The 24,847-nt window shown below is 42.8% G+C and overlaps 1 protein-coding gene across 10 annotated transcripts in view; it reads left to right on the forward strand.

Moving 5' to 3' along the window:
• The window catches only part of ryr1b (ryanodine receptor 1b (skeletal)), a 102,393-nt gene that overhangs the window by 72,857 nt on the left and 4,689 nt on the right, over nt 1-24,847 (forward strand). For 4 of the 10 annotated variants that reach the window (XM_074679029.1, XM_074679033.1, XM_074679031.1 and 1 more), the window contains 30 exons: nt 1,849-2,019; nt 2,104-2,163; nt 2,254-2,388; nt 2,475-2,587; nt 2,675-2,771; nt 2,858-2,964; nt 3,056-3,107; nt 3,292-3,354; nt 8,095-8,194; nt 8,472-8,551; nt 9,780-9,856; nt 10,369-10,442; nt 10,891-10,908; nt 13,609-13,689; nt 15,368-15,456; nt 15,546-15,674; nt 15,778-15,882; nt 18,102-18,131; nt 18,963-18,992; nt 19,137-19,218; nt 20,740-22,052; nt 22,136-22,218; nt 22,318-22,492; nt 23,329-23,415; nt 23,614-23,874; nt 23,975-24,105; nt 24,204-24,246; nt 24,329-24,462; nt 24,544-24,604; nt 24,685-24,831. In XM_074679029.1, coding sequence (XP_074535130.1) covers nt 1,849-2,019; nt 2,104-2,163; nt 2,254-2,388; nt 2,475-2,587; nt 2,675-2,771; nt 2,858-2,964; nt 3,056-3,107; nt 3,292-3,354; nt 8,095-8,194; nt 8,472-8,551; nt 9,780-9,856; nt 10,369-10,442; nt 10,891-10,908; nt 13,609-13,689; nt 15,368-15,456; nt 15,546-15,674; nt 15,778-15,882; nt 18,102-18,131; nt 18,963-18,992; nt 19,137-19,218; nt 20,740-22,052; nt 22,136-22,218; nt 22,318-22,492; nt 23,329-23,415; nt 23,614-23,874; nt 23,975-24,105; nt 24,204-24,246; nt 24,329-24,462; nt 24,544-24,604; nt 24,685-24,831 — 4,128 coding nt within the window. The remainder of the gene's footprint in view (nt 1-1,848; nt 2,020-2,103; nt 2,164-2,253; nt 2,389-2,474; nt 2,588-2,674; nt 2,772-2,857; nt 2,965-3,055; nt 3,108-3,291; nt 3,355-8,094; nt 8,195-8,471; nt 8,552-9,779; nt 9,857-10,368; nt 10,443-10,890; nt 10,909-13,608; nt 13,690-15,367; nt 15,457-15,545; nt 15,675-15,777; nt 15,883-18,101; nt 18,132-18,962; nt 18,993-19,136; nt 19,219-20,739; nt 22,053-22,135; nt 22,219-22,317; nt 22,493-23,328; nt 23,416-23,613; nt 23,875-23,974; nt 24,106-24,203; nt 24,247-24,328; nt 24,463-24,543; nt 24,605-24,684; nt 24,832-24,847) is intronic. The other 6 variants (XM_074679035.1, XM_074679037.1, XM_074679036.1 and 3 more) reach the window with 4 other exon arrangements.

Raw genomic sequence — 24,847 nt, forward strand, 5'->3', positions numbered from 1 at the left:
TGGATTCAGGACCAGTCTATTTGCTAGCCCTCTGTTGGACTGTCCAAAGTTGGAAAAGCAGTCGGCCGTTAAGTGACTAGCACACACATGCACAGTTTTACTGAGTGTAGCTGGAACATTTCCCTCATAAATGAACTCTAGACACTTAGTCTTGTCTTCTTCAGAGATGGGAAGCTTGAGCATGGAACTATGTGGCTGTTTACAGCCAAAAATAAAGCAGTGATGGCTCTTCAACTTTGGCATTCTGGAGTGGGCAGGGAGGGGGTTCGGGGGTATTTGCTTTGGTCAACCAATCAGGTCAGATTTGCTCCTGATTGGTCAAAAAAGGGAATTGCTGACGTCGGCAAATCCCCAAAATCCACACAGCTCGTTTTAGGTCAGGATTTTACATTCGTTTTGTCATTAATTATCACATTTTGTGGGCTGGTAGGAAAGCCAAAGACCCACAAATTTCACTAAAAGACTTAATAAAGTGACTTTTGCATAATATGGGACCTTTAAACACACAGGGAGAAACTCACCTTAACTGTGAAAGGATCCTGTTCTGCAGATTGAGTAGGATGTTCCTATATCAAAAATGTTCTCTGTGAGTGGGACATATTTGGTAATGTGATGTCACTTTATTGTGAGTGAATGTGTGTTTTCAGTGTGTCTCCATGTTTCATGTGTGTGAATATGTGTGTGAGTAGGGGTCTGGGGTGGCTTGATGAAAGCTCTTTGCTGTAGTCCGTAGTGGCCTGTGAGGTTTCATGGTGCTCGGTTGAGCAGTTGTGTCCCTGATTTAGAGTTTGCACTCCTGCAACCGTGCCCCATCACCCTGTTTCCCCTGTGTTAACGAGCAGTTTACCTTCAGACGGTCCCTGTTGGATACGGTTGTGGAGCCCATGCTACTGTGCCACCTGATGTGTTGAAATGTTATTGACGCTTGGATTTCTTTCAGCTTTTGTGGTAAAGATTCCTGCGCTGGACTCTTCTCTTTTGTTATTATCATTAGTCTTGTGTTAAGTACCTGTTTTCACCCCCTCCTTGCTGTAACTATTGTTCATCAACAGCATTAGCAACTAGCTGGATCTTTATGGGGGGACTGTAGCTAGCTTGACTAGATAGCTGTTATCATTTGTACTAACTGAACTCGCCCCTCCATGTCTAATTCATTGACATCATTAAAGTGTTAGATCATTGACGATCTAATCATTGTTTGATGTTATCTTCACGGTTGCTGTAAGATAAATAAGAAAACCTCCTTTCCTCGGCTTTCAGATGGGCATTGCTGTTCAACGTAGTAAGCTTCTGTTACCTGATCATCACAATACCTCTCTCTCCGCCCAAAGAGCATTTTTACCCTGGTTTATAAAGACCACATGCTCCCTGGGCAGAGAGGGTGTGTGTCTGTGAGGCCAGACAACAGTCAGTAATGAGCACTGGCAGCCTCGGGACAGGAGTGTGTGAGAAGAGCTCCAGGGCGATGGAGCTAAACCCTAAAACTTGTGCTGATCTTTGTGCTGTCCATTGGACGGGGTTTGCCCTGTCTGGCTCTACTAACAGTACGGCTGCATTGTGTGTCACCACTGTAGCTGATGCAGCAATGAAGCACCTGAAACCCCACAAAGACGTTAATGTTTACTTGTAGTTGTTTGATTTCATCTGGTGAAACAGCACTGATTTTCCTTTAGGAGCATGTTTTGATTTGTACAAAAACCGGCAGTCAGTTCCTGCCACGTCATTGAATCAAGCAACTGTTACGTATCTTCAAAGCCTCATCATGAAAATATTGTCTGAAAACTAATGTTAAGTTTGAGGCTTGTAAATCCACAAAGGATGGATCTGAACTCTCCTGTCTCTCTTTAGTCTGGAGGATCAGAGCAGGAGCGCACCAAGAAGAAGCGGAGAGGGGATCGCTACTCCGTGCAGACCTCCCTGATCGTCGCTGCTTTGAAGAAGCTGCTTCCCATCGGCCTTAACATGTGCTCCCCTGCAGACCAGGAGCTCATCAATCTTGCAAAGATCAGATACTCACTGGTACTATGATGCGTTGGATGCAAACTTACTGATTACACCATTGTTTGAAAAATATGTTGTCTGAATCCTTGTGTCTTCTTGCAGAAAGACACAGATGAAGAGGTGCGGGAGTTCCTACACAACAATCTACATCTGCAAGGGAAGGTGAGTTTAAAGTTCATGGAAAATTAACACATACATACTCCTTTGTTAATATCCTTATGTTCACAAAACTTATGTGACCCTTGGTTTCAGGTGGAGGACCCAGCCATGCGCTGGCAGATGTCTCTTTACAAAGAGATGTCCGGAAAGGCAGAGGATGCTGAGGACCCTGAGAAGGTGGTGAAAAGGGTGCAAGAGGTGTCTGCTGTCCTTTACCACATTGAAGTGGTGAGTCAGACACACACATGACTTCATAAAAGCTGTGGGCATTTTCATTTGCAAATGTATTCAATCGGCAACGACTCTTGCTGTAGACGGAGCATCCCTTCAAGTCAAAGAAAATGGTTTGGCACAAGCTGCTGTCCAAACAGCGCCGCAGGGCTGTGGTGGCCTGTTTCAGGATGACGCCCCTGTACAACATCCCCACGTAAGGATACCCTTAAGAATATCTAAAATAAGCTGTCAATAATTTAAACTCTTTCTGAGTGAGTCTCAATGTCCCCTCCACCCCTAGGCACCGAGCGACCAACATGTTCCTGGATGCCTACAAACGCAACTGGTTGGAGACTGAGGGCTACTCATTTGAAGACAAGATGATTGATGACTTATCGGTAAGTCCTCTTTGCATTGATTGTTAGATAGACAGATACTATCATTGATGCATCATGGCACACGTTATCTGTAATGATTATATTAGAAAGCCATGGAGGAAGAAGAGGAAGAGGAAGAAGAGACAGAGACCAAACCTGACCCCCTTCATCAGCTGATTCTTCATTTCAGCCGAACAGCTCTCACAGAAAAGCTGTAAGATCGTTTTGCTTTCTCTGTGACTCTTTTCAGACCTGTTTTTTATTTGGACGCTCACTGACTCGTGTTGTGTGTTTTTCTCTAACAGTAAACTTGACGTTGACCATCTCTATATGTCATATGCTGATATTATGGCAAAGGTAAGACGATCAGTGAGCTGTATCCTGGGAGCACAAAGTTCTGACTTGTTGCCCATTTGTACGATGAATAATAGAAAGACTTGCCTGTAAACATATTTTAATATTTAGCAGAAATCTCCAGTGAAACATGCTTTTATTGTTGTTCTTTTGTGCTAAGTCCCTGACTTTCTTTCTCTCCCTCCAGAGCTGCCACATTGGTGAGGAGGACGAAGGGGGAGAACAGGAGGGGGAGGAGCCATCCTTTGAGGTGCGGCAGACAGAGATGGTATGGGGGGACCAGGGGATGGGAGACAGGGGAGTCAGCGAGGAAGCAACTCCCCACGCACTGAGTGACCACACCATGACATCACACTCGGCACATCCCCCCACCCCAACCCTCTTATTTCTCTTCCTGTCTTTCTCTTGTTCACTCACACCACTTGTCTCCTTCTTGCTATGGTGGACTGACCTGTGCATGCCTTTGCTGGACTCAGCCCCAACAGTCGGATCCGTTGTGGACTCAATTTGTTTCTAAAGTTTCTAAACTGCATGACTTGAGTGCAGAGAGATGGTGCAGCTAAAGAAAACGCAGTGAAACCAAATCAAAACATGAGTCTTTGCCAGCTGTGAAGTTTCAAAATCACAATTTCCAAGCCTGATGTGTCTCAGACAATAAATTGTCTGCTGCAAATCACTGCAACCCGGCAAAGTTCGGCATATTTACTCAAGATGTTGCGGCAGATGAATTAATTCACCACCTGCTTAGATGCAAAAAAGTCATTTCCTAACTTCTGAGCTTAAACCATATGAGTGTAACTCAAAGTCAGAAATAAGTGTGTTAAACGCAAACATATTGCAAACACGCCAATCTCATTTTTTCTGCTGTTTTTTTTTTTTAAATCAGTGCTAAGAAGAAGAAACTCTGTGGTGCATACAATGATATACTCACTGGCCACTTTATTAGCTACACCTTGCTAGTAGCATGTTGGACCCCCTTTTGCCTCAATCCTTGGTGGCATAGATTCAACAGGTACTGGAAACATTCCTCAGAGAGTTTGAGAGGAACTCATTGTCATGTTGAAGAAACCAGTCTGAGATGATTCCAGCTTTATGACATGGAGCGTTATCCTGCTGGAAGTAGCCATCAGAAGATGGGTACACTGTGCTCATAAAGGGATGGACATGGTCAGCAACAATACTCAGGTAGGCTGTGGACTTTAAACCATGCTCAGTTGGTACAAAGGGGCCCAAAGTGAGCCAAGAAAATATCCCCCACACCATTACACCAGCAGCAGCCTGAACCATTGATACAAGGCAGGATGGATCCATGCTTTCATGTTGTTGACACCAAATTCTGACCCTACCATCCGAATGTGGAGCAGAAATCCAGACTCTTCAGACCAGGCAACATTTTTCCAATCTTCTATTGTCCTGTGTTGGTGCGCCTGTGTGAATTGTAGCCTCAGTTTCCTGTTCTCAGCTGACAGGAGGGTCACCCGGTGTGGTCTTCTGCTGCTGTAGCCCATCTGCCTCAAGGTTGGACGTGTTGTGCGTTCAGAGATGCTCTTCTGCAGACCTTGGTTGTAACCAGTGGTTATTTGAGTTACTGTTGCCTTTCTACCAGGTCCAACCAGTCTGTCTATTCTCCTCTGACCTCTGGCATCAACAAGGCATTTTGGCCCACAGAACTGCTGCTCACTGGATATTTTCTCTTTTTGGGACTATTCTCTGTAAACCCTAGAGATGGTTGTTGGTTATAATCCCAGTAGATCAGCAGTTTCTGAAATACTCAGACCAACAACCATGCCACGTTCAAAGTCCCTTAAATCACCTTTCTTCCCCAGTCTGATGCTTGGTTTGAGCTGCAACAGATCTTGACGTTATCTACATGCCTAAATGCATTGAGTTACTGCCATGTGATTGGCTGATTAGAAATTTGCGTTAACTAGCAGTTGGACAGGTGTGCCTAATAAAGTGGCTAGTGTATCTCATATAAACAAACTAAACCTGTTTTTTTTTTGCGTCAAAATTCAGGTTTGGACACTGTGATGTCGTTTTATACAGATGTAGCTTTTCCTGGAGGGAAGCATCACACCCATTGCCATCGCAAACTCTCCTCCACCTGCTCAATTTCATTCTAATTTAGGATTCACCAACATAGACCCACCTCTGTTCCTTTTCCATAGACAGTTTTCTCCTAAAGACTTATTTGGATAATACCTGATAACAAAAACCACACCTTCTAACAGTAGAGCCAGCTCTTTGTGCTGATCTTTTGTGGTCAGTCTTTCATGGACTTGCACCACCTTTTCCTGACTCACACCCTCCTCTACTCACCTGCTACATGGACTGTTTTCCTCCATTTGTTCTCACCTGATAACTCTAATTTGAAATCTAACAACTGACCAGTAACTGTACTAGTCTGACCTCTTTTTGAATTGGATAGCGTTAACAAGTCTCCCTCTCTGTGCTCACCAAGGACTACAGTAAAAGCCTGCACAGTCAGCCTTACAAACACCCTCCCAGTCCAAATAACACCCTCACACAAACACACACTGCAGACACACACCCAAACATCCATATTGACATACACTCCTCTCACACAGTGCAAACAACATGTTTGAGCCAATCACGTTCAGATTCTCTGTAACCAGAGAAAAGTTGCTCCATCGTATTTCAGGAACAGTTAGGCCTACGAGGGAGGGGGGCGGAGGGAGGGGTAGATGAAGTTTTGGGTGCTTTGGGTGGGGCTTTGTGCATGATGTGTGGTGGGTGGGCTGAGGCTAACCTATTTTGTCTACAGGATGATTTTTCACAGCAGCTGATCATGCGGTAAGAGCGGAAAGTGAAGCTCAGGAAAGATGGCGTTAGGATATGAAGACGAATGTTTTATGATCTTGTAACAAACAGACGTGTTAGGTCGTAGTTCACTGCCCCGTGTAGCAGTGAACTATTTTGCAAAAAAAAAATTGCAAAAAATACATTTTCCTCATTCACTAACATGTTTTTCTTGTCTAGGATTACTAGGAAATTAAACATTTACTACTTAACCTTGTTTTACACACTTGAAGGCATGAGCTACAGTTGAAATCAAAATTATTAGCCTCTCTTGAGAATTTTTTTTAAAAAGGTCCCAAGTACAGCTTAAAGTGTTTTACTTTGCAAACAAAAAATGATGATCTAGAAAAAAAAAAAAAAACTACCAGGGTCAGAATCATTAGCCTGCTGATGCTAACAGTTAGCTGTGTGTCCTTTTTCCTCATCACAGCGTGCAGTTCGTTTGTTGTAGTTTGTAACGGGTCTCTGACACGTCTCCGGAAGAATCCCAGCCCATTCTTCTTTGACAAATCTTTCAACTTCCTCCAGATTTGATGCTCTTCTGGAATGGACCTTGGTCTTCTGCTAAGCCCCCTTACAGATTTCCAAATAGGATTCAAGTCAGGGCTTTGTGCAAGCCAGTCAATTAAGTCCTGTTCCCACCAAGTGGTTCAGTTTGTTTTATGGCGTTTCCACTGACTAATCTCTGGACAGATCCCCAAATAACTGAGACAAGCCATCCCACTTTTTGGGACCCTTCTGTAAGGGTGCCAGACTAAACCGATCTGATCCCGGAAGGTGGAGCTACAACACTGCAGTCAGTTGATTAGTCGAAAGAATAGTCACTTACTGTGTGACAGTGGCTGTATTTCTCCTCATGGCACACAGTCTTCATTGAGACGAAGCTTGGTTTCGCCTTGTAAGAAAGAGTCACATGCCAATCACAAAGAAGGTGAATTGCTGGATGTGTTGCTCTTTGTTTATGGTGCCTACGCTAGGGTGTCATGCTATTACGTAACTGATGCAGCTATCGGCATCCAGTTTACACGCTGCCTACCACAAGGGGGCTGTGGGAACGCAAACGGGACCAGGCTTAAACGAGCCAACCCATAGCAAACAAGGCTTTAGGTTCACTTTGTTTTGTTTAGAGATAGTTCTTCACCAGGTGCCACGACCTAGACCCAGTTTTGTTACTAACTGCTTGAGGTTTTTTTTTTCCAATTCTTCACAAATCCCTCTTTCTTTTTGAGTCTTTCAACCTTGAGGAGATTTCCAGTTCCAGACTGGGCGCTGTGGTATTCCCACATCATGATACTCCAACCACTGTGTCTCTATGGCTCTCCAAAGAGCTCGAGTTTGGTCTCATCTGACCGAAGAACACGGTGGCTGCTTCCAGTCTGCAGAAACCACCTCTAGATTGTCCTTAGCATCCTTCAGTCTGCTGGCTTGAAGGTGTTTTTCATATAGCCACATTTCTGTGACTTCAGGGCTCTAGTGGTGGTCTTCTTTGACACACCCATAATTCCTGACTCAGCTAAGCCATGAACTCCTGTAGTTTGGTAGTTGTTCTTGACTTTTTAGAGGTACACATCTCTCTCACTAGTTTTCTAATTTTGACCTCAACTGTGCCTTTAGGTTATAGTATAAGAATAGAGCTTAAAGGGTGAAGAATAGTGAGTTATTGTGCAGGAGACGGAATATGCATGCTGTGAATTACTCAGACGACCACCTTTGCTTTATCGTACGAATATGTAAATTGTGTGTTTTTTGGCATTGAATGTTTGCTGCCGTGATGTGAAGAGCTGGAATAAATGTCACCTTCACTAACATGTGTTCCAATGGAAGAGAACATGTGTGTGGCTGTCTGTTCCTGTGTTTCTTTCTCTGTGTTTTTTTTAGTTATATCGTGGCGACAGTTTGTCAAAAGATAAGAAAATTTCACAAAAAAAATTTAGAGGATGCCAAAAAGCGTAAATTTTAGAGTATAAATAGAAATGGCGTGTCAGGAGTTGCACCTTTTTCTTCCTGACAGCGATGTTTTTGTCGCTTCTGGTAGCTTCTCAGAGGATGAGGTTGTGTTCATGTTTGTGTCAGTGTGTGTCTGTGTTAGTGTGTGAGTGAGTGAATGCGGGGGGCAGTGCAGCTTCACTTGGCAGGGTTACAGCTGTCTCCCTCATGCTCTGCCCCACAGGAAAAGGAGATGGAGAAACAGAGGCTTCTGTACCAGCAGTCCCGTCTGCACAACCGCGGAGCTGCAGAGATGGTGCTGCAGATGATCAGTGCCTGTAAAGGTAACTGTGACACCACAGAAACAACAGCAGTATTAAAGACTCTGAGGCTTCTTTTTGAGCTCCAAGAGCAAACAAGACCATCAGCACAAGGAATGACTTTTCTATGTTGTAAGATTCAGAGTGATGCATGCAACTTAAAATGGAAAGCATAAGGAGCGTAACATGTGCAGCTTTCTCAGCAGGGGGTGATACGCGGAGGTAGTAAACACAAACTGAAAGGTACTCACAGTGGTGAACTATGAAAATGCTCAAACATTGGTTTCTGTACTTTTTTCAGGTGAGCCAGGAGCCATGGTTTCTTCCACTCTCAAACTGGGAATCTCCATCCTCAATGGAGGCAACAGTGATGTACAGCAGGTAAGAAAACCCTACAACACTTTCAAGAACACCTGATCATCAGATTTAAACATCGGTGGGGATAGGTACTGAATTAGGTACTTTTATAGGTACTGACATGATCACAGCATTGCAAGGTTATATATTTGAGAATAAAAGTGTTAAAGTTCCCATATTCTGCTCCTTTTCTGCAGTTTAATATGGATCATTGATGTCTTCATGAAATGGTAGTAACATGTTTTGGTCCAAAAAGCAAATTAAGTCAAGCACAGCAGCATTGTTTCCAGGCTCTCATAGCCCCTCTGTTCAGAACGGTCTGATTTAGTAGGCGTGACCTTCATATGTAAATGAGCTCATTTACCGTAACATTACAGGCTAAAACAACAGGCTAACTGCAGCTAAGGTTAGCATCTTGAAGCTAACACAGAAACAGGGTCCCAGGTTTGTTGGCGGATGGTTGGTAATGCACCTGGATTCAGGACCAGTCTATTAGCTAGCCCTCTGTTGTACTGTCCAAAGTTGGAAAAACAGTCAGCCGTGAAGTGACTAGCACACTTGTGCAGAGTTTTACTGAGTGTAGCTGGCACATTTCCTTGATAAATGAACTCTAGCCACTTAGTCTTGTCTTCTTCCGAGATGGGAAGCTTGTGCATGGAACTATGTGGCTGTTTACTGCCAAAAACAGAGCAGTGATGGCTCTGCAACTTTGGCATTCTCCTCCCCGCTGCTGGAGAGACTTCTCTCCAGCAGTGGGGAGGGGAGTGGGCGGGAGTTTCTGCTCGGATAGACCATCAGGTCAGACCTCTACTGATTGGTCAAAAAAAGGGAATCGCTGACGACGGCAAATCCCGGAAATTCCAAACAGCCCGTTTAAGGTCAGGATTTTACATTCACAAGCACTACTTATTGCAGGTTTTGTCATCAAATATCACATTTTTGGCTGGGAGGAAAGTCAAAGACCCACAAATTTCACTAAAAGACTTAATAAAGTAATTTTTGCATAATATGGGACCTTTAAATTAGAAACATTTTAGATTTTACCATTGAACAAATTAATATTTATTACCACATAAACACACAAAAGTGTGCCATTGAGTACTGATGTAACAGGTACCGGGTATTGGTAGCGTATGGATTCAAATGTTAAAGGTACCCATCCCTTAACATTAGCCATACTTGCCCTCTCAACATTTTAATTAGACCGCTGTTTTCAAGAACATGTTTTGTTTCCATCTTTTCCTGTTTGCAGAGAATGCTGGACTATCTGAAGGATAAAAAGGATGTGGGATTCTTCCTGAGCGTTCAGTCTCTGATGCAGACCTGCAGGTTTGAAATGGATTCACATTGTTGTTGTTTTCAGTTTCTGTTTCTTGTTTAAATGAGGATTAAAAAAAAAGATAGTTTAGAAGCCCCCCCTAACCACCCCCTCCTTCTTATGCTCTCTGATTTGATCAGTATTGTTTTACATGGGCATCTGCGGCATCTGTTCTGCAAAACTTGGTCTTTGCTGTTGCTCTCCCTGCCCTCCTGCTTTCCATGAATGTGGATGAAACGGAGGGTAGGTGTGCTCTCCCCGCCACAGTTTTGGGAGAAGAAGATATACTTCTTCCACCTTCACTGTGCACTCTCCAGCTACCAGCAAAATTTCCAATCTTGGTCTGTACAAGGACTTGAACCAAACCAGTGACCCTCGGGTTGCAAAGATGAGTCCCAATGGCCTGAACCCCAAATTTTGTTAGCAGTCCATATATTCACGTAGAAAAACAGGGAGCCTTCAGCACAGAGCCATTCTACTAAATGTGCATGCAAACAATAACTGGGTACTTGTTTTTTGACAGCGTTCTGGACCTGAATGCTTTTGAGAGACAGAACAAGGCTGAGGGCCTTGGGATGGTTTCAGAGGAGGGCACGAGTGAGTATGATCCACAGCATCCTGTGCATCTCATGTATCTGAGCTCACTGTTGTACACACTGCTATATCTACACACACTGCCAGCTCTCTGTTCAACTTTATTCTGCATTTGTTTGTGATGAACTCAGACATACTTTATTTTCAGTCTGTAGTCTGTGCTTTTATGCATTTGTCTGACTGTGCTTGCTTGTGGATGCAGGGTTGTAGACATGTTTGTGTGTTCAGAGAGTTACAGCTATGAGACTCTTAAATTAGCATTTTGACTGTTGATGTATGGTGATGATCTGTTTATCATCCACTGAACTGACAGCCATGAGATTTCTGGACTCACTGCGTCTCTCTTTGTCTTTCTTTCCTCTACATCTCGTGCACTTTGCCCGTTTCAACCCTTTCCCCCTCATGTCCTTGTTCTTCCCTCCCATCAATTTGCTGCCCTCACGGTTCTCAGATAAGAAGCTAGAACGTGGTAAATGAAACTTTGATCCTTTATCCTCTCCTTCTTTCCACTCCTTTTCTGTCCTCTCTGTCTCTTTACGCTCTAATTACCTGAATAGTCTTTCCTTGCTGTGAAGTTAATATGCATTTCATTTCACACTCAAGGACTTGGAGAAATAAAACTTTACAGTCACTCGGTCACTGGTGCATTGGAATGGAAACCTTGCAACGATACGGATGCTACTGGTCCTCTAACGATGCATCGTATCTCTGCTTTTTTCCTCTTGAAATGATTGTAAAGTTTCATTTTCCTCCTTTGAGTGTTTAATCACAGATCTACTGTTACTCAAACACTCTTAGTACCGTCAGTGATCAGTGGGAGGGACGGCAGTAACCTCGTTTTCCTCTCCCCGTCAATTCTCTCGAGTAGAACGACACTGACCCTGTGTTCCTGAAACTCTGAAATGAATTGCAGCAGCAGTCCTAAAAGCACTTTTTGCTTCAAACCTCGTCCACAGCTATAAACATTTATGTTGGCCTCTGCAAACAGGATCTTATTTGATTCCACATCTTTTCTCTCAGATACAGGATTATTCAGCCGTAGAAAACATTTCCCACTCCTTCCCCTTCACTGTGTCTGTGTCTGATGTTAAAGGGGCATATTAGACTGCAGTTTGTTTATTGCACCATCAGGGTCAGATCTGAGCATGCCTGTGCGTTTGAAGTAGCGAATATCTGGCATGCCAAAAGACAACTTAAAGATCGGTCTCCTCCTGTGCATGAGATTTTAAAGTGGTACAGGGTGGGCCAGAATGATTTACCCATCGTATATCTCTATTTTGTTTGCTTAGCTTTTTTCCTAGTAACTTAAAATTCTGGAAAGTTTCTCTTAAAAGGCATAGCTTTTGATGTATCTGAGTTTATTTGTTTACTCCAAATGATTGTCGAGTTTGAAGGAGGCTGGACTGACAACAATGCAAATCATGAAAAAGGTGAATGTTTGTCGTAAGACTGTCTACAATGTCATGACACGATACAAGGAGACTGGCAATACCACCAGCAAGCCAATCCCTGGAAGAAAACGTTCAGTCCGGACCAAAAGGGTTGTTGAGATGGTGAGGAAGAGAATCCAAAGGAATCCTCGCAGGAGCATGAGGGCAACAGCAAAAGAAGTGAACATCTCAAGAACTTCACTGAGAAGAATCGTCAAACAGGATCTTGGACTGAAAGCACCCAAGATGCAACTGGTTGCAGACAACTGGTTTCAGCCGCTTCTAAGAAAAAACAGCTTGACAGGGGGAAAATGATGCAACAGGAGATCCAGAGTGCTGCAGACAGAGTCCTGGTTTGGTCTGATGAGAAGATCTTCACCGTTCAGGCAGTGGTTAATTCCCAGAACGACAGGGTTTATGCACATAGTGCACAGCACCTAGCTGAAGGCTGCAGAGCTTATTTTGGTGGTCAAGGGCCAGCTGGAGTCATGTTGTGGGCTGCTGCTGCATCTGATGGCTCAAAGTCTCCTTTGGTCTTCATTCAGGAGGGTGTGAAAGTGAATGGCCAGGTGAACCTTCAAATGCTTGAAGAAAAAGTGTTGCCTTGGTGTCCCAATGTGTTTGGAAACCAGTATGTCTTCACACAAGATGGAGCAGCAGCTCACACATCCAATGTCACACAGGCTTGGTGCAAGCAGCACTTTCCTGGCTTCAAGGATGAGAACATGTGGCCTCCGTCAAGTCTGGACATCAATCCAGTGGACTTTGCGATCTGGTCTATCCTGGAGAGGGAAGTCTGAAGAGTAGAAGTATAGAAACTTTGTTCAAAGTTTATGTTTGTCTGAAAACATTTTTGGATAGTGCAGAAAAAACAATGGGTAAATCTTTCTGGCCCACCCTGTACATCAGGCAATATTAAATCATAACATCCTGAAAGCCTCCCTCACTTCTTGTAAGTTTAGTATTTCAAGAAAAAAGATTAATTTCACCAAGTCCCAGTTTTCCTTTATTAGAGACACACTGTAAGAAGTGTTTTTGCCCAACGTCTGTTCTCAGAGTTCAGTAGATCTGTCGAGCATGACGCTGTCCCCTGAGGTTATCACTGTGTTTTAGTGTCTCATTTGTGTCACGTGTATCGTCTCTGTGTTTGTCATCTGTTCCTTGTCTTCATTTTTATGTGTGTGTTCCAAGTCTATGACTGTGACGTGACACCTTTTTGATCCCCAGTCCTTTTGGGTGTAGTTGGGTTGATGTTTTCTGTGAGACGTGTCTGGTCTGCTAGATAAAGGTAAAAACATAAGGTTTTATAAAGCTGCTCGTCTGTCAAATGGATTTAACGGTGTGTGTGGTTTTTACTAACATTTTCTGATAACAAAGGGGAGGAATGGTGTGAAGTGTTTCACTGCACAGGTGTGTGCTCACTCTCAGACACTCGCATACAAACTTACATACAACAAAAGTAGGATCCTCCATTCTCATTAAATTCCAGCTGTGTCAAAGTTGTATTTGCTGTTGTTTGTTATAATGTAACTTCTTGTAGTGTATTTCACATTTTAGTGTACGTGTGAAGTTGGATTACCATGAATTAACAAATCTTCGATGTAATGTACATTAAAGATTTGTTTTCCACAGAGTTTCTAACACACGTCACATCAGATTAACAGAGTTCAAAGTGTCACTCTAGACTGGACGCTTGTATTTGCGCAGGTGCAAAAAGGTGTTGTTGTTTTTCTGCTCAGATGAGAAAGTGATGGCGGATGATGAATTCACGTGTGACCTCTTCCGCTTCCTCCAACTTCTTTGCGAGGGCCACAATAACGGTGAGTGAAGTGACATCCTGTTCCTTTACAATGGAAAATAAAGTCTGTACTGGTTTATATACAATGGGGAAAATAAGTATTGAACACGTCAAATTTTTTCTCATCACATTTATTTCCAAAGATGCAATTCAAACAAAATTTCTAGCAGACATTGGTATTAACTCAAATAATCCACACATGAAAAAAAATCACAATGTTCAGGTCCATAAATAATGATTATGGTGAATTAAGTACGATAACATAGGAAAAAAGTATTGAACACGCTAACTGAGACTCATCTAATACTTAGTGGAGAAGTCTTTGTTTGCAATGACAGCTTCCAGAAGCTTCTTGTATGTTTGAACTAATGGCCCACACTGCTCAGGTGTGATTTTGGCCCATTCCTCTGCACAGATTGTCTTTAAATCTGGAATATTCTTTGGTGAACTCTGGTGAACCCTTTTCTTTACTTCTTTCCACAAATGTTCAATTGGATTGAAGTCAGGTGATTGACTAGGCCATTCTAACAGATCGATTTTCTTTTTCTGAAACCATTTGAGAGTCAACTTTGCCGTGTGCTTTGGATCGTTGTCCTGCTGGAAGGTCCAGCCACGTCTCATCTTCATCATCCTGGTGGATGGCAGCAGATTCAGATCAAGAATTTCCCCATACATGGCTCCATTCATTGCTCCGTCAGTTATATGAAGTTTGCCAACACCATGAGATGAGAAACAACCCCATGTCATGATGCTTCCACCTCCAAACTTCACTGTTGGTGTAGTGTTTTTGGGTGATGAGCAGTGCCATTTCTCCTCCAAACATGGTCTGTAGTATGGCAGCCCAAAAGTTCAGTTTTGGTCTCATCTGACCAGACAACATTCTCCCAGTATTCTACAGGCTTGTCAAGGTGCTGTTTAGCAAACTTTAAACCAGCTTCAACATGCCTTTTCTTGAGGAATGGAGTCTTGTGGGCTGAGCGTCCATAGAGGCCATGGTGGTGGAGTGCATTGCCTATTGTTTTCTCTGTAACAATTATACCTGCTGCCTCCAAGTCTTTCTGGAGCACTTTCAGGGTGGCCCTTGGCTCGTTGAGTACTCTTCTGACTATCTTTCTGACTCCCTGGTCAGAAATCTTGCAAGGAGCTCCTGTGCGTGGCCTGTTGATGGTAAGGTGGTGCTTCTTCCACTTGTGAATAATGGCCCCAATGGTGCTGACTGGAATATTCAGGTGCTTTGATATAAGTCTGTAACCAGTTCCATTCTGATGCTGAGCAACAATCAGGTTGTGAATGTCTTCAGAGAGCTCTTTGCCTTTACCCATCATGAGGTGTGTGGTATTTAACTGCTTGGTGAAAAAAACACCTTTTTTATAGGACCATCAATTTGCTCTAGCCCAGCTGATGTTGGTTTGCACTAATTGAAAGTTCAAGTAATAATTACTGAGAGATTTCAGGTGGTATGGTGCATTTCCTTGCCAAAGTATACAGCCTTTTCATTGTGTTTAATACTTTTTTCCTGTGTTATCGTACTTAATTCCACATAATCATTATTTATGGACCTGAACGTTGTGATTTCTTTTCATGTGGGGATTATTTGAATTAAAACCAATGTCTGGTAGAAAAGAAAAAAGTTGACATGTTCAATACTTATTTTCCCTACTGTATCTGTACCGACATCTCATTTTAATTGGGTGCTTCAGATTTCCAGAACTACCTGAGAACTCAGACCGGCAGCACCACAACCATCAACGTTATCATCTGCACCGTGGACTACCTTCTTCGACTACAGGTCACTTAACTGAACTGATTTCTCGATCTTTACAGACTGTTCCTTCCTCAAAACTTGACATGTTTTCCACGTCTCCTCTCTGTATACAGGAGTCGATCAGTGACTTTTACTGGTACTACTCAGGAAAGGACATCATCGACGAGCCTGGAAAGAGGAATTTCTCCAAAGCAATGACTGTGGCCAAGCAGGTCTTCAACAGCTTGACAGAGTACATCCAGGTGAGGAAGATCCTTTAAAGACAACTTCCATTTAGTTCCAGGAGAAGGTTACTACAGTCAGAAAGCACCTTCTGTTCTCCATCTTGTACTTTTTGTCCATCAGGGTCCCTGCACCGGTAACCAGCAGTCTCTGGCTCACAGCAGACTGTGGGACGCTGTAGTCGGCTTCCTGCACGTCTTCGCTCATATGATGATGAAACTCGCTCAGGTAAGAAACCAACAAACAAATAAATCATCAACCTTATTAATAAAGTTGTTCGTGAATATTATCTGCCCTTTCAATTTTACTGATATTAATTGATTAATGTATTTGTTGACTGAGACATAATGATTAAAATTGATTTTGAAATGCAAACTTTGATATTTTCATAAATGTGAATCCACTTTTCTCTTTGAGTATTCTAATTTTGTGAACTGTCTCTCTCATGGTTCCTGCAGAGTAAAGTATGTATTTATCTGATTATTTTTTCTGATAAATTTAATGAGTTTTATAACCTTTTTCATCCTTCTTCTTTTTATCTTGAACTAGCTTTTCCCACTTTTCTTTGTCAGAGTGTTTTTGCCTTTTAACTGAGTCTTTAATGTCAGAGCGAGTTCATTTGACAAACTGCAGCAGACCAGACTTCCTTTTATCAAATTTCCATTGAGTGTATCCTGTACTTTTCGGGATGTTTCACTGAAATTACACACAATAACGCTCTTATTTGACTGATAGATTGTTTCATCCAATGTTATGGAAGTAAAAAAGGTGCCTCACTGAGTTAACACAACTCAAACCCCAAACATTAAAATCAGTTAAGATGGCAGAAACACTTTGAGATAAAACAGACACTCTGTCTGTCTTTCTCTTTAATATTCTTCCTGATCCTATGTAAAGCTGTTAATCCTTTCCTTTCAGTTTCTTTTTACTCTGTGGTACTGACCGGTGCTTTGTGTTTGATTGTGCTTTGGACAAATATGTGTTTACTTCAAATAATGTGTGTTTGCTGTTTGAGCTAACAAGTCTAATGTGTGACAGTGTTGATGGCTACTGATGTCAATGTTTCAAATGTATTTTTGTATTCTATTGGGATAAATCATTTTGGTTGTGAAGAAAAATATATATCATCTTATTTATGAACTAGATCATGCACTCACTGGCCACTTTGTCAGGTAGACCTTGCTGGGTTGGACCCCCCTTTTACCTTCAGAACTGCCTTAGTCCTTGGTGGCATAGATTTAACAAGGTCCTGGAAACATTCCTCAGAGAGTCTGGTCCATATTGACATGATAGCATCACACAGTTGCTGCAGATTTGTCGTCTGAACATCCATGATGAGAATCTCCCGTTCCACCACATCCCAAAGGTGCTCTATTGGATTGAGATCTGGGGACTGTGGAGGACATTTGAGTACAGGGAACTCATTGTCATGTTGAAGAAAGCAGTCTGAGATGATTCCAGCTTTATGACATGGAGCGTTATCCTGCTGGAAGTAGCCATCAGAAGATGGGTACACTGTGCTCATAAAGGGATGGACATGGTCAGCAACAATACTCAGGTAGGCTGTGGACTTTAAACCATGATCAGTTGGTACTAAGGGGCCCAAAGTGAGCCAAGAAAATATCCCCCACACCATTACACCAGCAGCAGCAGCCTGAACCGTTGATACAAGGCAGGATGGATCCATGCTTTCATGTTGTTGAGGCCAAATTCTGACCCTACCATCTGAATGTGGAGCAGAAATCCAGACTCATCAGACCAGGCAACGTTTTTCCAATCTTCTATTGTCCAGTTTTGGTGTTGCTGTGTGAATTGTAGCCTCAGTTTCCTGTTCTTAGCTGACAGGAGGGTCACCCGGTGTGGTCTTCTGCTGCTGTAGCCCATCTGCCTCAAGGTTGGACGTGTTGTGTGTTCAGAGATGCTCTTCTGCAGACCTCGGTTGTAACCAGTGGTTATTTGAGTTACTGTTGCCTCTCTATCAGCTCCAACCAGTCTGTCCATTCTCCTCTGACCTCTGACACCAATAAGGCATTTGGGCCCACAGAAATGCTGCTCACTGGATATTTTCTCTTTTTGGGACCATTCTCTGTAAACCCTAGAGATGGTTGTGGGTTAAAATCCCAGTAGATCAGCAGTTTCTGAAATACTCAGACCAACAACCATGCCATGTTCAAAGTCCCTTAAATCACCTTTCTTCCCCATTCTGATGCTTGGTTTTAACTGGTTAGAAATTTGGGTTTACGAGCAGCTGGACAGGTGGGCCTAATAAAGTGGCCGGCGAGTGTATTAGGATCAGTGTGAATGTGTCAGCAGCAAAGTTTAAAAGGGTATTTTAAAAGACGAAAGATCTTTACCTCAGAGTAACTTTATTAAATAACCATAGTAACTGTAAAACAATGTCCAGAACTGAGTGATGACGTTTTCATTCTTATTTCAAACTCTGTTAGATGCATCCTGACGCAGCAGAACGAAATGGCGTAAGGATGAGTGTCTCAGTGCCACCTCATTCAGAGTCCCCTCATGCTTTTCTTAAGAATCATTTAAAACCTTTAACGTAGCGTAAGACCATGATCACCATCATAAACTCCTCATGTAATCCCTCATTTCATGTCTTTTCCTTTGAGTTGAACGGCATTTCCGCTGCTTTCTAACAAGCCATCCAGTCAGACCGACAGTGACTTTCCATGAAGAGGCTCTTTAAATGAGTTTTGACAGGGAATGATCCTGAAAATTCAGCCACATTTGACACAGGTGGTTCACACCATGCAAAAAAACAATCAGCGGTGAGCTGTGGACATGAATCTCATGATTGAATGGTCTGTGTTGGCTTTCCTGTTCGCTTCAGACTTCAAAGGGCTCCATGAAAATAATTGATTTATTTATAAACTTCATGTTGTCCCTTAAAGGATCCTGACGCCTTGAGCTCTTTATGTCACATTTTGTATATTTGATACGTCTGTCTCGTCGGTTTCTTCCTCTGTAATATCAAAGGTGACCTGATGCTTGCCCATCCTAGTTTCCTTTAGATCTCCACCAGCCTGAAAACCACCACAGACCTTTGTCTCAAACATTCATGGCTCCTGTAATCTGCTGGTGCTGGTCTTCAGGACTAAGACTGTTTGTTTCCCTTGCTCCTCATGCTGCAGCCACTTTTTCAGATAAGGAGAAGCTGTTTTAGCAGATTCATGTTCTCCCCCTCTTCTTACCCCCTCCTGTTTTTCCAGTGGCTGTTTTGCATCCCATCACATCAAATGTACTTTTTGTGATTTTAAAAATGCATATTCTTTATCTAAAAAATGCAAACCCAGGATCATTTTTGGAGTAGAACACACTCTGAGGTAGTGTCTCACCATTTTTTGTCTCACAACGCCTCACTTTGAAGTGTTCTCACTGAAAGTAGAAACTTTGCTCAGTAAATATTGTTAAACGTTGTTTTCTTTGCTGTTTGTTGTCGTTTGCTGCTTCTTTTGGCTATGTTGCAGGACTCCAGTCAAATTGGACTTCTGAAGGAGCTGCTGGATCTGCAGAAGGACATGGTCGTGATGCTTCTGTCTCTCCTTGAAGGTACAAGCCAACCGAGTGATGGTCTTTGCTTTTTGCCATGCAAATTCCACTCGTCTTACACTGCAAACTTAAAATTTGTTGCAAAGTTCAATTTACTCAAATGTCTGAGTTTTCAGTGTTGAAACTAGTGATTTCTGAATGGATTTAACTTTTGTTATTCTTCATGTAAGCGCAAGTTAAATCATTAGTTTTCTGAGACTGTGTTTTGTAACCATAAGTGAGGAGGGGGCACAGTCGATATGAGACCCTGCTGTACTTTTTGATGTGCAGAGGCACAGGTTGTCTGTGCTCCACATGGCACGGACTATTTGTCTGTGTGTCACAGCATGGACCAGCTGTCTGTACACTTTGTGGCATCAAAAAGGATGGGTAGTGAATTAGGTACTTTGATAGGTATCGAACAAACTCTGTCAAAAGTACAGTGTATTGTGTCACGTAAAAACAAAGGTACCATGTTTAGGTACCCAAATGCATCCTTGTGAGTGTGAGGGAGTAGAAGAGTAGGCGATTTTCCATGCTGGACATGAACACAGCATTGCAAGGTTATATACTGAAGAATACAGATGTTAAATTGAAAAAATATATATTTTATTTTTAAAAAATTGATATTTTTACTATATCAACACAAAAAAGTACCAAAAATTGCTACCGTTGAGTACCGATACCTATTTCCAGGTAACAGGCATCGGTACCGTATTGTTTCAAATGTGAAAGTACCCATCCCTAAGCAGCAGTCCATGCTCAACGTGGTGTGGAATGGCTGTCTGTGTCAAAAATAAATAAATAAATAAATAAATCCTTTTACACTTAATTTGGAAATTAGCCAAAAGAGCATGATAGTCCAGTCAAACATTTAATTTCTAATATATTAACCATTAAGCGCACTGCAAAAGTCAATAGGTACAAGACTCCGTGCCATGGAGCACAGACCACCAGTCAGTGCCATGGTGCACAGACAACCTGTTCCCCCTGAAGAACAATATTTTAATGAACAGCAAGGTCTCATATCTACTGCCTTCCCTCCTCACTCACAGTTACTAAAGTTATGAAATTAGAGCAGATTTTTGTTGCGACGGTGTTGGTAAAAATGAGTGAGGAGGGAACACTGTGGACAGCTGAACTTTAAAATGTTGTTTAATTTAGTTTTTCAGATCTGCTTGAATTTATTATTATTACATTTACTTCATTCATAAGGCAAATTTATTGATGTCAGATCTTTCAGTTTTGAGTAAGTTCAACTTATTATGTTTTACAGTGATATGCAACATTTTTAACGTTACTTAATATTTTAATTTGTAACAAATAAGCATCAGGTTTATTTGATTAAAGACATTCAGTAGAATGATTTTCCGTAATAACTGTAACTACTTAAGATGTTGAGTTAGAATACAAAGTTTTTAGAAAGTTTTCATATTTTATTACTTACTTTTTTTTAAGGTAACCAGTTTACAAGCATTTTTCAAGTAAACTCACCTTATCTGGGTTTAAAGTGTACCTGCTTTGACTTTTTCCTGCTCTTAGGAAACGTCGTGAACGGCACCATTGCCAGGCAGATGGTTGACATGCTGGTGGAGTCCTCCAGCAATGTAGAGATGATCCTCAAGTTCTTCGACATGTTCCTCAAACTCAAGGACATCGTAGCATCTGACGCCTTCAGAGATTATGTGACTGACCCCCGCGGGCTGATCTCCAAGAAGGACTTCTCTAAAGCCATGGACAGCCAGAAGCAGTACTCGCCATCAGAGATCCAGTTCCTCCTCTCGTGCTCAGAGGCTGATGAGAATGAAATGATCAACTTTGAGGAGTTTGCCGATCGTTTCCAGGAGCCAGCTAAAGATATCGGTTTCAACATCGCCGTTCTGCTCACAAACCTTTCCGAGCACGTCCCCCACGACACTCGCCTCCAGAACTTCCTGGAGCAGGCAGAAAGCGTGCTCAACTACTTCCGCCCGTTCCTTGGCCGCATTGAGATCATGGGTGCCAGCAGGAGGATCGAGCGCATTTACTTCGAGATCAGCGAGGAAAACAGAAACCAGTGGGAAATGCCTCAAGTCAGAGAGTCCAAACGTCAGTTCATCTTCGACGTCGTCAATGAGGGCGGCGAGAGTGAGAAGATGGAGATGTTTGTCAACTTCTGTGAGGACACCATCTTTGAGATGAACATCGCCGCGTCCATTTCAGAGCCTGAGGGAGAAGGAGGAGAAGAGGAAGAGGATGAAGAAGAAGAGGAAGGTGGGGGAGATGAAGGAGAGTCTGGAGAAGGCGAGGAAGGAAATGGAGAAGGCGAAGCTCAGGAGTCAACTTCAGCCTTCGCAGACTTTTTGAAGAGCGTTGTCGACTTCTTCAACATGTTCACCTTCCGTAACCTGCGGCGCCGCTACCGCAAACTCCGAAAGATGACGGTGAAGGAGATGGTGGTCGGCCTGGCGACGTTTATTTACACCATCGTGATGGGAGTCCTGATGTTTGTTTACAGCATATGCAAAGGCTTCTTCACGCTCATATGGAAGGTGCTGTTTGGAGGAGGCTTAGTGGAGGGGGCTAAGAAGATGACTGTGACTGAGATCTTAGCCAGCATGCCGGACCCGACACAGGACGAGGTGCACGGGGACCTGCCGCCTGAACCGGGAGCTCGAGAGGACCACGACACAGAGGTTGGAGCGGACATGTTAGATGCTGTAGGAGGAGAGGAGGAGGAGGGTGAGGAGGGTGAAGACAGAGAAGGTGGACGCCTGCCTGGTTTTAACACTCCTGGGGGACTTGGAGACTTTGGGGAAACGACGCCTGAAGAGCCTCCGACTCCAGAGGGAACGCCGCTGCTGAAGAGAAAACTGGTGATGTGCTCTCTTTGATAAATGTTTAAAGCCATTAATCTCCATTAATCGGGTAATTAACTGCAAATTAATTATTGAAACAGTTGGCTGCCACATCAGGGGGACAAGGAGAGGAAGAGAAGGTTGAGACAGAAGAGGAGCCCGCTCAAGAGACCGAGAAAGCAGAGTAAGTTGTGGGAACATGCCAAAAACATGTTCTTGTTAGAGCTAATCAATAAGATATTTTGTGTTGAAAGAAAAAAGCAAAAGTTTGTTTTCATTCCAGCACGGAAAATGGAGAGAAGACCGAGAAGCCCGAGCCTGAACCCGAGGTGAAGGAGGAGGAGCCGGAGGAGTTCGAAGAAAAGGCGGTGAAGACGAAGACGAAGAAGGACAAAAAGGCCGATGAGGAGGGCTTTGAGCTGTGGAACGAACTCGAGGTTCAAAGGATTAAGTTCATGGTGAGCAGCTTTTCTGTTTGTGTGCACATTGATGTAACCTTTAATTAGTATTTAGTGCATCTTACTCAATATTTATCTCACGCTTAGTGTTCGAGCAGACAGGAAACAACTCTGTGTCAGAATATTCCTTACTAAATATTAGCCTACCTTCTTGGTTTTATCGCTTTCATGTTAAGACGTGCTTTTTAAGACTTTTTAGTGCCAACTTGAATGAAATTTAAGGCTGAAAATGCTATAAATATAGGCGATGATCAGGGGATCCTGTGGTATGTGGCAATCCAAACTAACATCATCCAGCCAACCTTCAATAAATATGCACTTACCCATAGTCCCAGAGTGGCGAGCTAGCATGTAGAGAAATTATAAAACAGGAATTAAAGCAAAAAAAAAAAGACTGAAAACTGTTCTCCCAAAAAAGGAAAACAACAGACATTTTTTTTAATTATTTTAGGAATCAAACTGACATTTTTTTTTTTCAAGCTAAAGATCTGGGCTGACAAATATGAGCTTGCCTCTATTTTAATAAATAAAAAAATATAACATCGATAAAATATAAAATATAAATTCTTAAAAAAAATTATAAAATTAAAAAAAATAAACATAAAAATATACAAAAAATAAAAATATATAAAAATAAAATTTACTAGGCCTCGACCCCCCCAAAAATTCTGGGTAATTTAAGACCAGCATTTGACATTTTCTATGAATTAAAGACATTTTAAGGCCTTAATTTTAGATACATGAATTGAAGACTTTTCAAGGATGCATCAGACAGTAAAGTGTTGGTTTTGTGTTTTGCTGGTTTTAAAATCTTTCCTTTACGTTTCCATCCTCAGAACTACCTTTCTCGCAACTTCTACAACCTCCGCTTCTTGGCTCTGTTCATCGCCTTCGCCCTCAATTTCATCCTGCTCTTCTACAAGGTCGGTGCCTTTGGATCAGAGTAATCCTGAAGGATCTGCAGCTGTGTGTTAAAGTTTGGCTGAAATGGGTCTTTCCTGTTGATAGTTTGCATAATTGAAAGTGACACCAAGTATTAAAACATTTAACCTTCATTAAATCAAAACCTTTTAATGAGCCATCCATTCATCATCTGTTATCATTTCTGTCTGACCCTCCAGGTGTCTGAAAGTCCTCCAGGTGAGGAGGAGGAGTTTGATGGGTCTGGTCTGTTCGAGGGCTCCGGCCTATTCGAAGGCTCTGGTGCTGAAGAGGATGGATCTGGATTAGATGAGGCTGGAGGCGAGGATGATGATGAAGAAGGTCCCTTGTACTACTTCCTGGAAGAGAGTACAGGCTACATGGAGCCAGCCATGGCGTTCTTCGGTATCGTCCACACCATCATCTCCTTCCTTTGCATCATCGGCTACAACTGCCTCAAGGTATTTAGCGCTCACCGAGTTTTACCTGAACAAAGCGTCACCTCCTTGTGGCTCCTTGTGGAGGTAACACAGTTTGTCCTGTCTGCTCTGAACCCTTCAGGTTCCTCTGGTCATCTTCAAGAGAGAGAAGGAGCTCTGCAGGAAGCTGGAGTTCGATGGTCTTTACGTCACTGAGCAGCCTGAGGATGACGACATCAAGGGCCAGTGGGACAGACTGGTGCTCAACACGCCGTAAGAAACCCGTCACAAACGCGTCCAACGCGCCAGTGGACCTCGAACATGCAGCTTTTCAAACTATTGTTACTAATAAATCCTTCCTTTTCATCCAGGACTTTCCCGAACAACTACTGGGACAAGTTTGTCAAAAGAAAGGTGAGTTTGTAAAACATCTCCGACCCTTCATGTCAGGGATATTGCTGTGCAGTGAAATGACACCTGTGTGTTTTATTTCCAGGTGCTGGATAAATACGGGGACATCTACGGCAGAGAGAGGATCGCTGAACTCCTCGGTATGGACTTGGCTTCTCTGGATGTCAGCGCCATGACGCATGAGAAGAAACCTGAACCTGACACCTCCATGTTCAGCTGGTATGAACTGCACAGTTTGCTCTTCTCTTAAAACTTCACTATTTCAAATTATCACAGAATAAATCTGTCTTCTCTCTGCAGGATCACATCCATCGACATCAAGTACCAGATCTGGAAGTTTGGCGTTGTTTTCACCGACAATGTGAGTTCAAGAATCAGTTTGTGATATAACTCAGATGATAAATCAGTCCAGAGTTACTGATATCGTCTTTCTCCTTTCAGACCTTCCTCTACCTAGTTTGGTACATGTTGATGTCTCTGCTCGGACACTACAACAACTTCTTCTTCGCCTGCCATCTCCTGGACATTGCCATGGGTGTCAAAACCCTGCGCACCATCCTGTCCTCCGTCACTCACAACGGCAAACAGGTCTGCACACGCTCAC

This window comes from Halichoeres trimaculatus, unplaced genomic scaffold (genome assembly GCF_033239565.1).
Source record: "Halichoeres trimaculatus isolate MK-OKI-2021-1 unplaced genomic scaffold, fHalTri1.1 fHalTri1_scaffold_9, whole genome shotgun sequence".
Lineage (NCBI taxonomy): Eukaryota > Metazoa > Chordata > Actinopteri > Labriformes > Labridae > Halichoeres > Halichoeres trimaculatus.